The 14,999-nt window shown below is 39.8% G+C and overlaps 1 protein-coding gene across 1 annotated transcript in view; it reads left to right on the top strand.

Moving 5' to 3' along the window:
- Positions 1–14,999, top strand: part of LOC144014754 (MICOS complex subunit mic25a-like) — a 32,487-nt gene that overhangs the window by 9,700 nt on the left and 7,788 nt on the right. Inside the window, exons 5-6 of the mRNA XM_077514986.1 lie at positions 11,183–11,266; positions 13,919–13,989. Coding sequence (XP_077371112.1) covers positions 11,183–11,266; positions 13,919–13,989 — 155 coding nt within the window. The remainder of the gene's footprint in view (positions 1–11,182; positions 11,267–13,918; positions 13,990–14,999) is intronic.

The following is a 14,999-nucleotide window of genomic DNA, read 5'->3' as shown; positions in this document are numbered from 1 at the left end:
GTAGACCAAGAAAGACATCTAAGTGTCAAGACAACTAAAGGCCATATGTCTTGAAAACAGAAAAAGCACAACAAGACAAATGAAGAAGAAATAGGAGGAAGCTAGAGTCAATGTATGTGACAGAACTCTGCAAAATCGCCTTAAAGGAAATGGGATTTACATACAGGAAAGCTAAAAGGAAACCATCATTGACGCTTAAAGAAAAAAGAACAAGAGTGCAATGGACTAAAGCCTGGTTCACACGGCAAGATTTTAAAATTGTCGGCCGATTTCCAATCTTTGACAGACACCACACGTGAAGAGAAAAAAATCACGGGAGTTCCAGTTTTGAACGTACCGTGCGTGGTGTGCGGCCACACTGCACAATAAACACACTCCACACGAGTCGAGTTCATTCAAGAATGTGACGGGATCTCGCAAAACCTCTCGAGATTAAATGTGGTTTCCGAGTCACCAACATGAGTCTATCCTGGTTTTCAGCCGAAAAAGCGGCATATAAAGAAAAGGTCTTGTTTAATAAAGGAGTGTAAATGGGCACTGGCGAGACATCGCTTGCCCTCGGCTCGGTGCTGGCGGCGCGGGTTGGCGTCCCACCCGGAGACCGCGTTTATTTGTGGTGAATGTGTGTTCGTGTATAAAAAAATAAATAAAATAAAATAAAATAAAAATAATTTAAGAACTAAAAAGAGTGTAATAGCGCGAGCATGGACTTTCTGCTGCGTCATGACTTTTTTTGATTTTGGATTCCCCACCGGCTTCCTCGCTGGCTCGCTTTCTGATTGGCTGCACGTCACTGTCAATCTGCTGCGGGGAGCGAAATCGGGCCAAAAAAATCCAACATGTTGGATATGCCCGATTTCAAGTCGGGGGTCTTTCCGAGCGCCGACATCGGGAGGCGCCGTGTGTGGTGACAATACACATGGCAGGATTATCTGTGAAGATTTTCGCTTGCGTCTCGGCGCGTCCATAGGATTGTCGGGAGGGGAAATTTGGGGCTAAAATCGGGCCAATTCTCCTGTCGTGTGAAACAGGCTTAAGGAGAAGCAATCATGGACTGTGGATGACTGGATGAAGGTTATCTTCAGTGATGAGTCACGAATCCGCATTGGACAAGGTGATGACGCTGGAACTTTTGTTTGGTGCCGTTCCAGTGAGATTTACAAATAGGACTGACTAAAGAAATCATCAAAATTCCCACAGTCCTTGATGATATGGGGCTGCATGTCAGTCAAAGGCACTGTGGTTAAATCTTCAATAATTGCGCAAGTTTGCATTGACATTTTTTACAGCTTTCTTGTCCCTTCAATTGAAAAAATGTTTCGGGATGATGAAATCATTTTCCAAGATGACAATCCATCATGCCACAGAGCAAAAACTGTGAAAGCATTCTTTTGGAGAACGACGCATCCAGTCAATGTCATGGCCTGCAAATAGCCCAGGTCTGAACCCAATTGAAAACCTGGAGTGGAAATTGAAAAAAAAAAAATGGTCCACAGCAAGGCTCCAACCTGCAAAGATGATCTGGCAACTGCATTCAAAGAGAGTTAGCACCAGATTGATGAAGAATACTGTTTGTTACTAATCAAGTCCATGCCTCAGAGACTGCAAGCTGTCATAAAAGCCAGAGGTGCTGCAACTAAATACTGGTCATGTGTTTTGATTGTTTTTTCTTTGTCTGTTTTTCATGATTCCATATTTTTTTCCTCAGAATGGAGTGATTCCATATTTATTTCCCTGCACTTGCTCCATAAAAGTAATATTTACTGACCAGCACATTGTTTTATCTTCACTTTTTTTTTTTAGTGTAGCTGAAAGCCAAGATGTTGCACTTTGGAATGACCTTACGACTGTTTCATGCTTTTTGTCTGAGTTTGATCTGCAGAATAAAATGTCTGAGTGAGTGCTCGTCCAAGACTGATGATTTCATACTTTTTGTTAGGGGTTGTAAACTTGCTACTTCCCTTTAGATGATAGTAAATACAATAAAACCTTCCTTGACAGATTACGCATTTTGTCAGTGACAGTGTGGACGTCCCTCCTCAGCTATTGGCGGCTCAGCGCTCTAGTGGTTTGTACAATCACCTTATAGCAAAAAGGTTCATACGTTTTGTGTACGTAGTTTGTAAATTGTCCCTGTGCAGATGTGTGCTCTGTTTTGGTACTTCCTCTCTGTTCAAAAACATGCATATTCAGTTCTCTATTGTCTGTTGGACTGAATGGGTATTTGTCTCAATGTGTCAGACCTTTAACTATCAAGGATCGCCTCCCACCCCTTACCTCCATCGGATACACACACTTGACCCTGAGCAGGATGAGCCAAGTGGATTTTTGCATGGTTGTGTGGATGGATGTCTTCTGCTCTTTGTTCCGGTCCGACATGCGGAATATTAATTTAAATCACATTAAATAGGAAGTGTGAAATTCCGTCCAAGGACAAATGTTTGCTTATCCCCGTGATAATCCAATCTACGTAATCTCTCTAACAACTATGACCCTTGTTATCCTTTTTGCTTTAGAAACTGGCTGCACAGTGACAATGACGTGGAACATTTTGATTGTAACGTAGGAATCAAGGCACACAATCATCACTGAAATAACTTAGAACTGATGTGACTGGAATTTTCTGTAACGCATACTGATGAGCCACAATGTTTCTGGGATGTTGTTCTTGTGACAATGGTGAGTTTTTCAGCTATTCATAAACCGGTACCAACAATTTTGCCAGTGCTTTATGTATAAAGAAAACCAGCGACCTGTTATGTTTAGAAGCACGCAGCACAACTTCCTCTTAATACTTCACAGTAAACTTTGCAGATGCCATGTGTGCTACGCAGACATGTGTATCAAGGTAGTAACTTCTAACCTGACACATCATGTGTCAAAGGGGGAAAAAGAGGCATCTATTTTATTGAAGCAGCTGCACCTGGTGATGAATTGGGACACGACATCTTTTAGATCGGAGGCTTCTATTTAAAGATTATGGTCGTTCCACTTTCACACTTGTCCATCAATCTGTTAGTGAAGCTGCACTTGTAAATTGATCCAGATGTTTTCTTTGATTGGACTCACCTACCTACCTTGTTTGCACTTAATGACTTGTCTTCAGCTGGAGATCCGGCAGCAGCAGCGTGGCGTCTATCCGAGTCGGGGAGCACATTCAGACTTTGGTAATGGGTGTGAAAGAAACAGCTGTGTACATGCTCAGAGAAAAGCAAACAGATGCAGATGGGGACAAGCTTCATTACCATTCTGCATATTAGTTGGTGAATTGCTCCATGTTTTGTCATGTACTCCTCTGACTACTTATTTAGTCAGACGTATTGCATCTCTGTGATATATTAAGCAATTGAGATGAGTAAAAAAACAAGTTAAATCTGCTCGTTGTCTTGAATTTCAATGGATTTTCCATCCTTTAGGCAAGGGTTATCATTGAGTAAATATGCTGGTGCGTGCTTAGAATATTACATTTGATGTTGTTCCTTAAGTATACGTTTTATTCCATTTTGGCACAACGCTTACAATCAGGGAGGACATTAAGTAGCAACAAAGAGCAGATGGAAAGATGAAAAAACAGGTAAATATGAGAGGAAAATTTGAAGAGATAGAGGAGCACTGTGGGAAAAATGAGTGTCGGGGAGATAACTGAGGATATAGTGTAGGGGAATACTGTGAACAAAGGAGCAACACGAGAGGAAGAGGCTGAGGTGCTGATAAGCCAACACCTGTATCGGTAATTGTAATCTGCAGGAACTGATATGGTTCTGCATGTTAAGATATTACGCGGGCAGTGAGGATGCGTGTAATTGTTAGCTGTATACCTCACCGTCCGTATGTCTTATAAGTGAAGAGCTAACTAGGTTAGCCTGTGTTTTTTTTGTTTTTCCCATTTGATTTATTTATTTTATTTTTTTATGAAATTGTATTGATTGCATAGTGGGAGAGAAGGAATTCAGAATTGTTAACGTTTCCGTCTTATATCTAACTGTAATAATTATTGTAAGTCTTGAACAAATGTCATTTTGATGTAAAGTCTTATGCCAATGTCAGACGACGCGATTTTTTTGTCTTACGCTCTCTCTCTCTTGCGCTGTCACATTACCCGACAAATTCGCTCCGTGTCGTGGACGGGGCGTGTAGTCACACTACACGTCTGAACGCGACAAGACACCAGCCGATCATCGTGTGTTGTCTTGCCAAGAGAGACACGTCGGCCACTGTTTGTCGGGGAGGTGGAACCAAAAAAAAAAAAAGAGGCAAGGACAGGGAGTGTTTGCGTATAATGGAGCATGCATGGGACAAGTGTGATGTGAGCGCATTGCTTTGCTTCCCTGCTCCGCAATAGTGTTTAAAATATGATTTAGTAGCCAACACTGTATTTTAATTTATTTAGGCCTATATGCGCTGGGGTAATTATAGCAGACTTTGTTAATTAATTTGCGGGATGACATCTTGTTTTATTATTTTATCAAACACTGAAATATTATATTGAGTATTTTTTACTGCTTCATTTATTCATATTTGATTTGTTTTAGTACGGTGCATTGGATAGTACGCCACTCACTCCGAGGGGGAAACAAAATAAAACTTTCAAGTGAGAGCGGGTGACAGTTAAGGCGGCGAGGCCTGGCCCGACGATATGAAAATGTGATCGATCTTCACTAAATATTAGGGGTGGGACAAAAAACCGATTCGACCGAACCATCGGTCGTCAAGGGGAGCTAAACGGCCGTATCGGTAGCAGACTTGTGAACCGATACAAAATCCGCCGGGAATCCTGAGATACATTGCTTGTAAAGCTGTGGACCGGATATCGCGTTGCTGTGAATCGGTTGCGAGTGAGGCTTTATGGTTTTCATAACAATAGCAAGAGTTCTGCACCGTGCTCTACTTGTTTTGTTTACATTTCAGTAGCAGCACTATTCAAGCTACTTCCCTGTTTACAGAGAGCTAGCAAAGTAGTGCTCAGAGACGCTTCATTCCCCGGATGTTGTAAACATAATGCAAAGACGTTACGCACCTTTTTTGGGGGGGAGGGGGTCCGCCTACCGTCAACGCCGTGCTCGCGACACGGCACGCGCGCTCGCGCGCAGTCGCGCACAACAAGTGACAACATGCAAATGGAGACAGTTAGCAGAAGCCGGTGCCGTACATCTCGGTATTTCCCATGGCTATCGAGTCCTCTCGGTGCACTTGTATGTCCCGGGCCGGCGTTGGTACTGCTCGCGAGCCAAAAAGAATAACTCCCGTGACGATCCAATGCATGGATTCAAACGACACAGGTATGTCCCACAGCCAACACACCAGCTAAGGTAAAAGCACACTGCAAGTATCTAATTTCTCAGTTTGTGGCTCCCTGTCAATGTACACAACTAGCATGAGCAGCAGGGAACTGAGACGTGCCCGCAATTACGTCATCAAACTCAAAATGAACGATAGCCCAAAAAACAAAACAAACAGTAGTGATTCCGTGGTCATCATCGTGTCTCAGATTAAAAAAACAAAAAAGATGTCATACATTAACCAAAAATGAATGTGATGGCAAAGAAAAACAAAAATTGTTAAAAACAAAAATTGTTAATAAAAAGGGAAATGCACTTTTGGAAATATTTTTGGATATATTAAGTTGTTAAAATGTGTTTGATAGATTTATTGTTCCATAAGGTGGCTTCATATTTCTTTTGGCTGGACGGTAGGTTTATTTCATGTCTTAAATTTATGTTTCTGAAATACTTCACAATGTGGACATATTGTTTAATTGTGTTGGTGTCTTTTTAAAGGTTAAATATTTATATTTCAAATTGAATTATCATCCTTTTGTTTTCCTGATCCTGATTTTGAATTAAAACAAAAAACAAAAAAACAATTATAACTGTCAATAACAACTAATAAATATTTAAACTGATACATTTTTCAGTCATATCGCCCAGCCCTTTGTTCCGGTCCATTTAAATAATTGATTCAATATATAAAAATATAGAAGGCATTGTTGTTGTTCTCTTTTTACACATTTGTAGATACTGTAAAAATTTGTGGTGTTTTAAGATTAATGTTTACAAGCAACAAATGTCACTATAAGTTTTGAATATTGAAATTAATCGTATCGAATCGAAAATTGTATCGTCCCCAAACTTAATCGAACCGTATCGAACCGTTCTGTTCTGAAAGATAATCGTTTTTCAATCGAATCGCAACTTGTGTATCGAGATACATATCGAATCGGCCGCATGTCAGAGATTCCCACAGATATGTGCCCATCTCATATGCCCAAATTTCTGAAATTATTAGAACAACAGTCACAATATATTTTGGTCCTCTATTCATGTCGCTGTTGCCTGACGGGTTGCACGGATGCGTGCGCGCTCCATGCAGCCGCAGCGCTGCAGCGGGGCGCCCCCCCCCCCCCCCCCCCCCCCCCCCCCCCCCCCCCCTCTCAAGATGCACCTGCCTGGCCCCATCCCATGAAATATCCAGGGGATAAATAAATAAATACATAAACGAATAAATAAACAAATGCTAATAAAAAGAGCTATAAAGTGCTGTTCAGTGTGTGATTGACGTTTAGCTCCCTCTCGCTATTGGTCAATGCTGCGGAACCAAACGAACGAAGACGTAGGTATGTCACATTATGCGTCAAGACGAGCAGAAATTCTAACATGCTCGACTTTCGTCGTGATGGTCGTGAACCGTCCCGGACAACAGGCGACCAATAGTTGAACGTGTCACACTGCACGGGCGACGCTACGTCAAGTCAACCCAAAATCGTTTACGACATGCCCCGTTTGTCCGCGACACGTCGGTCGGGCTAAAATCGGGCTGTTTTCGTGTAGTCTGACATCGGCATTACATGATGATTTGATGACTTGATTTTGCGAAATTAGTTGTCCTTAATGCCAATGTCAGACTACGCGATTTTTTTTGTCTTACACGACAGTTGCGCTGTCACATTACACGACAAACTCGCTCCGTGTCGTGGACGGGGCGTGTAGTCACACTACACGTCTGAACGCGACAAGACACCAGCCGATCATCGCGTGTTGTCTTGCCAAGAGAGACGCGTCGGCCACTGTTTGTCAGGGAGGTGGGACAAAAAACAAAACAAAAACAAAACAAAACGCATGGACAGGAAGTGTTTGCGTGAATGGAGCACGCATGGGACAAGTGTGATGTGAGCGCATTGCTTGCGCTCCCTGCTCCTCAATAGTGTTTAAAATATGATTTATAGTAGCCAACACTGTATTTTAATTTATTTAGGCCTATATGCGCCGGGATAATAGCTGATTTTGTTAATTAATTTGCGGGATGACATCTTGTTTTATTATTTTATCAAACACTGAAATATTATATTGTTTGAGTATTTTTTACTGCTTCATTTATTCATATACTTGTTTTAGTACGGTGCATTGGACAGTAGGCCACTCACTCCGAAGGGGGAAACTTTCAAGTGAGAGCGGGTGACAGTTAAGGCGGCCAGGCCTGGCCCGACTATATGAAAATGTGATCGATCCTCACTAAATATGTGCCCATCTCATATGCCCAAATTTCCTAAATTATTATGTAACAACTATGGCCGATGGCCCAATCCACCCTCTAATTTTTTTTTAAAGTTTGCTTCTCCTAAAGCAAATTCTCTGCAGTCGCATAAATATTCCACTGCCCAGACAGGATCCAGGCTTGGTTAGCTCTGCAGGTGGTCATCCAACCACCAACAAGGCTCGCTATTGGTCAATGCTGTGGAACCAAACGGACGACGCCGTAGGTATGTCACATTATGCGTCAAGACGAGCAAAAATTCTACTTTCGTCGTGATGGTCGTGAACCGTCCCGGACCACAGGCGACCAGTCGTTGAACGTGTCACACTACACGGGCGAGGCTACGTCAAGTCAACCCAAAATCGTTTACGACATGCCCCGTTTGTCCGCGACGCGTCGGTCGGGCTGAAATCGGGCTGTTTTCGTGTAGTCTGACATCGGCATAAGAGTGACACTAATGCTTATAATAAATTCAAAGAAATGATTTACATTTTATTGAATGTTAATAAGGTAGATTTAGGTTGTGCTCACTTAAAAATGAAGACCTCAATTATCCCTAAAAATGACACTAATTCTTAGAAAACAGAATTCATACTTCTCAAAAGAGATGGAATACAGTTATGTCCTATTGCTGTACAATATTTGTATTTGAAACCAGAAATGGTTAATGTTTTACGTGTTAATTGTAGATGAGGTATATTTCAATGTTTCTTAATATATTGCACATTCATAGGAGTCTGACCTTTTGACTGATATGGATTAAAAACAGTTACCAATAGATACCCTGCTTTTTTTTCTTTTTTTTTTTAAATATATAAGTGGAGATTATTTTACTGTAATTAGGACCTGAGCTCCAGGCAGTACAAAGGGCCCGAATTATTTTTCTTCTTCCTTTTTATTTTTTTTCCTTTTTCTGTACAGGCACATATACTGATGAAAATGTAAATGAAACTGTCAAGTGTCCCAAACGCAACCCACAAGACCAACCCAGTAGGGCCTCCGAAAATTTTGTTAATTGTTTTTTCCCGATATCATTGAAGCTTAAACAAGCTGGCTGAGGTTATGGCGCCATTTTTTGTAGTCTCAGCAATAATTTACAATCATTAAGATGCCGCAAATGTACTGAGTACCAGACATGATGAAAAGAAGAGATGCTTTTAGCAGATTATTTATTGACACAATTTGCACTCATATTTAAAATGTGTTATCTACTGGGGGAAGCAGTCATTGTATAATGGGCCAAACTGTTAATGGCAAACAAGAGGAGCTGTTTAAAAAAAAAAAAAAAAGTGTAATGGCCCAGATTGTTCTTCTTCCTGCTCTGTGTCGCTGCCTGGTCGTAATTACCAGTCCAATTATTATTGAGTGCTAATTTATTGTCTAGCTGGAAGCTATGTGTTAAATAAGCCCAGCGGAGTAAATAATGAGAAGGAGAGAAGCGGGAAAGGGGCGAACAGACGTCTGCTTTTATCAGATGGGTACACCGTACACACACTGCCCACTGGGAAGGAGTGAGGTGATACTCAAATTTCATTTTTACTAATGTTGCAATCAAACTTCTGTATTTATTTCTTGTTTGTTGTGTGGATGGTCCATTATACCAGGGGTTTTTAACTCGTTTTTTTTTTTTTTTTTCTGTAAAAAGTGGCCCGGGGCCCATTCAGAAATTATGATTTATGTTGACTTACTATTGTTACTGTGTATTCAATAACTAAATGAAATCTAGTTTTTAAGGTTTAGAAAATCATTATCAAATAACATGATATGATGTGGGCATCAATGACATGTATTTATGTGTGAAAACTGGCACCCAATAAGATGCCCAACAAGCAAAGAATTCCGCAATAAACTTCTCCGTTTTTGTGTGCGTTTATGTGGTTGTGTTTTTGTAAACAAACGAGGCAGTGTAACCAGATTGATAGTTGTGATTCAGTCAAGGGAGTTCACATTATCAATCTGGGACTGCTCCATGGTGATTTGCTCAGGAAAGGTGGGCCATTCTGTACAATACTTCGAGCTGATTGGACGATGTGGCATCTTGTGCACGTTTGTATTGACCAATCACGGCAACGGATGAAAATATCATCTTCGGGAAAAAAAAAAAAAAAAAGCACGAACATCTTTACCAGATGAAAATGCAGTAAGTGCTTTTTGCTATTCAACATTCAACCAGGAAACGGTGAGTACGTGAGTAATTCACCGTGAACAGAATTAATTGCAGCGTCCATTTGTCTATGTTAGGTTTGTTCGTTTCCCCCAGCGTCGACGCTTCCTGGTTTTGTCACAGCTGCATGTCCTGCCCTAAACAACACCTGATTGGTCAGCCCTCAAAAAGGTCGGTTGTCGGTTGATCAGCGGGGGCAGTACAAGATGGATTCTCGTAGTATTTGTGAACAAATACTGCAAGAATTCAGCTTGCTAGCAAGGTTAGATGCAGTGTGAACAGATTTTTTTATTTTTTTTTAACACGGATGGGGAGGATATTAAGTTTTAAAAATTGTTGCTATGTAAATGTAGTTTTAGCGGTATTCAAGCTTGATTGCAGTCAAGTTATCCCCACGGAGTTTGTCTCGATCTTTTTCATCTCATTAAAACAAAATGGGTCACTATTTGTGTGTGCGTGAATGTATTTCGGCTTGTGTGTCATGTGGTGTGTGTCGAGTCTTGCCTGGCTGCCGCTTAACTACCGTAGACTTGCAGACCCCTGCAGGGACAACAGGGGAGTCGTATGATTCACTCTCATTTTCCTCTCTGGCTGCAAATTAAATCTGGACTAACACAGTAGGCATACAGATAGGAAGAGCAAGTGTGCTAACTTTGATTTAAAGGCGCTGGCTTGTAACTCAACCCTCCCAAGCATAAACGTCACCTTTAATATTGAACTGACACATTAACTCTTTTAGTCCAAATGTTTCATGTATACTCGCTGCAGTTTGACTGTAGAAGCATAAACTACATCTGAATATTTTTTTTTTCTTGACTCAGTTTGTTTATACTACACCTCTGATTTGATTTGGTGTTCAGCAGCCCTGATAATTATGATGAATCTTCTTCTTGGTGTGTTTCTATAGACTTGAGTTATTGTGCTGATGCTTCTGCCGTTAGTCCTACCTTCAAAAATCAGGGCTTTAATGTGGATTTTTGCAATACAATTTGAAAAGTATTACTGTTCTTTCCAGGGATACAACAGCAGGTACTGTTTTTATGCAAACATCTAAAGTTTATTTTGATGTTTTTGATGCTGTTAGGCTGCTGGCAATTTGATGTTACGAAACGTGAGAGTTAGCAGTGTTTCTTTGTTTCCGTTAGAAAGCATGATGGTTGCATCTCAATAATCACAGCAATGGTTTACAATGCACAAAACAAGGATCATTTCTGAAGCACTTTTTGTTGTTTTGGATGGTAATTAAAATTTCACTTAACTGGTAGTCCACCGTATTTTTTTCAGTTTGCACAATTTCATACCACGTTTAATATTTAAACTAACAGTCAACTGGAGAAGAAACTTTATCGTGTTGAAACTTTGGGTTTTATTCATACTGGTTTATTATTGCTACTGTCGACCTGACTAATCCACCATATAGCACTTTGTGTTTAATCCACCTTTTTGTTTATGTGTGCTGCGTGTATGTGTGTTTGTGTCCTCACGCAGGCTCAAGATCTCCAGAAGAAAGAATTACGACTGAAAGCACTGGATGCGTTCTATAAGGAGCAAGTAGCACTACTGGAAAAGAGGGTAAATAAACACGCACACAATAACAAAGTCTTAGATGCTTCACTTTTACATACTCTGTAGCAGTAGAGACACAACTGTCAACTGTTATAATTTCAGTATTAAAAAAAAAAAAACAGTTAAACAGACACAACTAATGTTTCTGCAAATTTGAAAGATCAGAGATTTTAGTAACAGCCGGCCACTGCAGGGAGCCATTTTATTTGTGTTCCATTCCCTTTCAACTGTCTGACATTTGCCGGGCTGAAAAAAGGTGTATTCTCATTGAAGTCTCAGCCTCACCGGGTGCCAACCAATAAGAACCTTTGTGTGGCCTTTCGTTGGCAAGCGATTCCTCCACGTCCCACATGGAAAAGTCATTTTAAAACTAACAGTAAAAGTCTACAAACCCCTGTTCAAATGCCACATTTTTGTCAAAACATGTCACTAAGATAAATCACTTCTTTTTTTTTCTACCATTAATGTGACCTGTTTACCTGAACAGTTCAATTTAAAATCAAACTGAGCTCTTTTAAAGGGCACAATAAAAAATATACAATGGCACCTTTGCAAAAATATACACATGCATTACATTAATGTATTTCTGACCACTTTCCTTTGAAAACATGCTCCAAATCAATCAGCTTACGAGGGAATCTTCTATGCACAGCCCTCTCCATATCATCCAACACGTTTGATCAGATTCAAGTATGGACTCTGGCTGGGAAATATAGGATAAGGGTTCCATCTTTCCCCACTAGCCCATAACCCAGACATATTAAGAAGATGTCACATTACTAAATAGCCAATATATGCCAAAAATTATATTAATTTATTGGTAATGCCACTGTTGTGCCATGTTTTCCCCACTTGAAGATGACTGTTTTCACTGTATTACATGATATATTTAATCAAATGCCATGAAAAGGCTTTTGGACCATTCTCCTCTCTGATACCTTTGAACAATTAGTCTTCTCTGATTCTGTGGAAGTTTTGCAAATATGTCAGGAAAGGCCTACTAAAACATCAGAGCTTCATTTGTGGTTAGTCATAGGCACTTTAAATGATAGCAGGTATGTGCTGTTTCACATTTAACATAATTAGTAAGGGGAAAAAAAAAAAGACAACAAATTGTGAAAGGCACACTGTTGAAGTCTCAAAAGGGGAGGCCTTTTTGTAAGAGGTCTTCACAAGACTTTGTGAATTGACGTAACTATAGAGGGATATTTGTCCTGAAATAATCTGTGAATTGATTTGTACAACATCAGTGATTGTTGACTTTATAGATTCACGTGTATTTGGTTAATTCTACCGTTGGCCTGCACTACCAAGGAGAAGGAAGTTTTTGGCATCCTATCTTGGTGTCAGATGTGCGACTATTTATGAAAGTCTAATTAGCAACAGGTTTGGTATACAGAAGCCCTAGAAGACTGGCAGTCTGGCATACGGGCACTACAAGCTGTGTTTGCTGTTGGGCCTCGGACGTTTGTTGATAGACCTCTCTGCGGGTGCGGCTATGAAGGACAGATAGATGTAGAGAGCGGACGGGTCTGCATTTTCCATGCATTGTATAATCAGGTGCGCTGCATGCGTACTGTACAAACGTGTGAATATCTGTGCTTGTATGCGGGGCTCAGCATGCTTGCTTTACTGCACCCACATCACTCTTTGGTTTAGTCTGTTTGACTTTGCAAAATGTTTTCATTACAGGAGTTCAGTTGCACTGAATCAAATAATCTCAGCCTACTGCAGTTTTGCTTATATTGACATTGTCTTACTACTGTATATTTGCGATGGCATGAACATTTTTAAATATTAAAGATTCCATAAGATTTTAGCTTTTTTCTTTTACCTTTCTCATAAAATCCTTTGAGGAGTTTACGCTTATTTTATTTTTAATTTTTTTCTGCCATCCTTCCTTCTCAGATGGTATAGTTCATTGGTTAAATATTTGGAGAGAATGCTGAATGTGTGCAGGCTTAAGCTTGGAAGATCAGCAGAAGAGAGGCTGCAGTTGTTGTGGATTAGCACTGTTTAGTTTGTTTTCCATGTAATACTGCACAATTCTCCATTATTTAATGAAAAGAATGAAAAAAAAAATCTTTTGTCTCTTACATATATCTTACATTTACTAAAATGTAAGAAACTAATGACTCATTTAATGTTTGCTTGTTCTTTGAAAAATGTATTTAATTTACCCTTAAAGCAACAAGAAAGCGCAAACATGACAGGAACATTGTCAGAACCTTTGATTGTTGTGCAAAGTTGTACAAGCACTTCTCACAAACTCTGAAGACTAATTTTAGCACAGACTCTAATTCTAATAAACACTAAAAGTTTTGTGGCTGGTCCACCAATATTACAGACCAATAAAGTAGTGATCTAAGATCAACGCAGAAACTGCTGTTCATGCTGTTTTCCCGTATTACTAACAAGTGTATCATTAAAATGATTTTCAAGTTGCTGCTACAAAGTTAAAGGAACCCAGTGTTATATTTTCTAGCAATTTATTATTATACTATTATTATTATTATTATTATTATTATTATTATTATTATTATTTAATATAGAGACTGTTCAATAATCCCATGCCCCAATTACTAATAAAAACTGACTTTTTACAACAAAGTTTGCCTGACCTTGTTAATGTGTTTTTCTGTGCTTTTCGGTGTGTAGAATTTGGAAATATATGAACAGAGCAAGGAGCAATTTCACCAAGCAGCATCCAAGACAGAATCAAACGTGAGGTAAGACACGCACACACACTTTTGTCTTTGTACCTTAGTGGGGACATATCATTGACATAATGCATCACAACTGATTGCCTTACCCGAACCCCAAACAATACCCAAATCAAACCTAAACTCTAAAACTTGTCTTGATCCTCAAAAAGATGTCTGAACTTGTGTGGCCCACCAAAATAATAATAATGACAATAATAATGATGATAATAATAATAATAATAATAATAATCTTTAAAAAAAAAAAAAAGTTGGTCCCCACAATGGTAGGTAAACCGGGGGAAAATGGGTGTATTGGCTCCATAATGTAGCAAAGACAAAGGCACGCACACACACGCGCGCTCGCGCGCACACACAAATTTCCCTTTCCATATTAAACCCTCAAGGCTATGACACATACCCACAACTCACATATACCACACACACACACACACAGTCAGGCTAATAAGAAATAATAGATAAAGATCTGTTCTTTCCCCAATTTTGTAACCGGTTAAATGGCTCACATTCTCCAGAGCAAACCTGACTAATATGATAAGTGTTTTAATTGGCAACTTTAATTAAGCCGAGTTAAACAATACGCTCGCTCCCTGTGGTCAGTGTGTCTCACAGTGAACCTTTAATGAGCCACAGCCTGGGAAACGCTCACTAATTCTAAATGCTTGCAGTCACAATAGAGACCAGGCTTGTGCTTGTTGTAAAAGTTTCTGTCAGAACACTAACATTGCTTTCTAATAACCAATCACTGTGACTACTGAATAACTTGTGAACACAATTAAATGTGACTAATTGAAAGAATAGCCTTCATACATTCTTAATTTGCGATTGAACAGGACTTCAGTATGATGTTGGTGGTAACAGTCATAGCTATGTAAACTTAAACTGGGCTCCAATTATCCAATTTCCAGTTGGGAAGACGAATCAAGTCAGCGGCATGCTATCACATGCTGCCAGGAACAAAAATAAACAAAATAAACCCGTACAAAGGTATTTGGGAACATTTTCTTTTTAGTTGG

The sequence above is a fragment of the Festucalex cinctus genome, chromosome 2 (assembly GCF_051991245.1).
Source record: "Festucalex cinctus isolate MCC-2025b chromosome 2, RoL_Fcin_1.0, whole genome shotgun sequence".
In the NCBI taxonomy this organism is placed as follows: Eukaryota; Metazoa; Chordata; class Actinopteri; order Syngnathiformes; family Syngnathidae; genus Festucalex; species Festucalex cinctus.
This window is presented reverse-complemented; position numbering and strand designations above follow the sequence as displayed.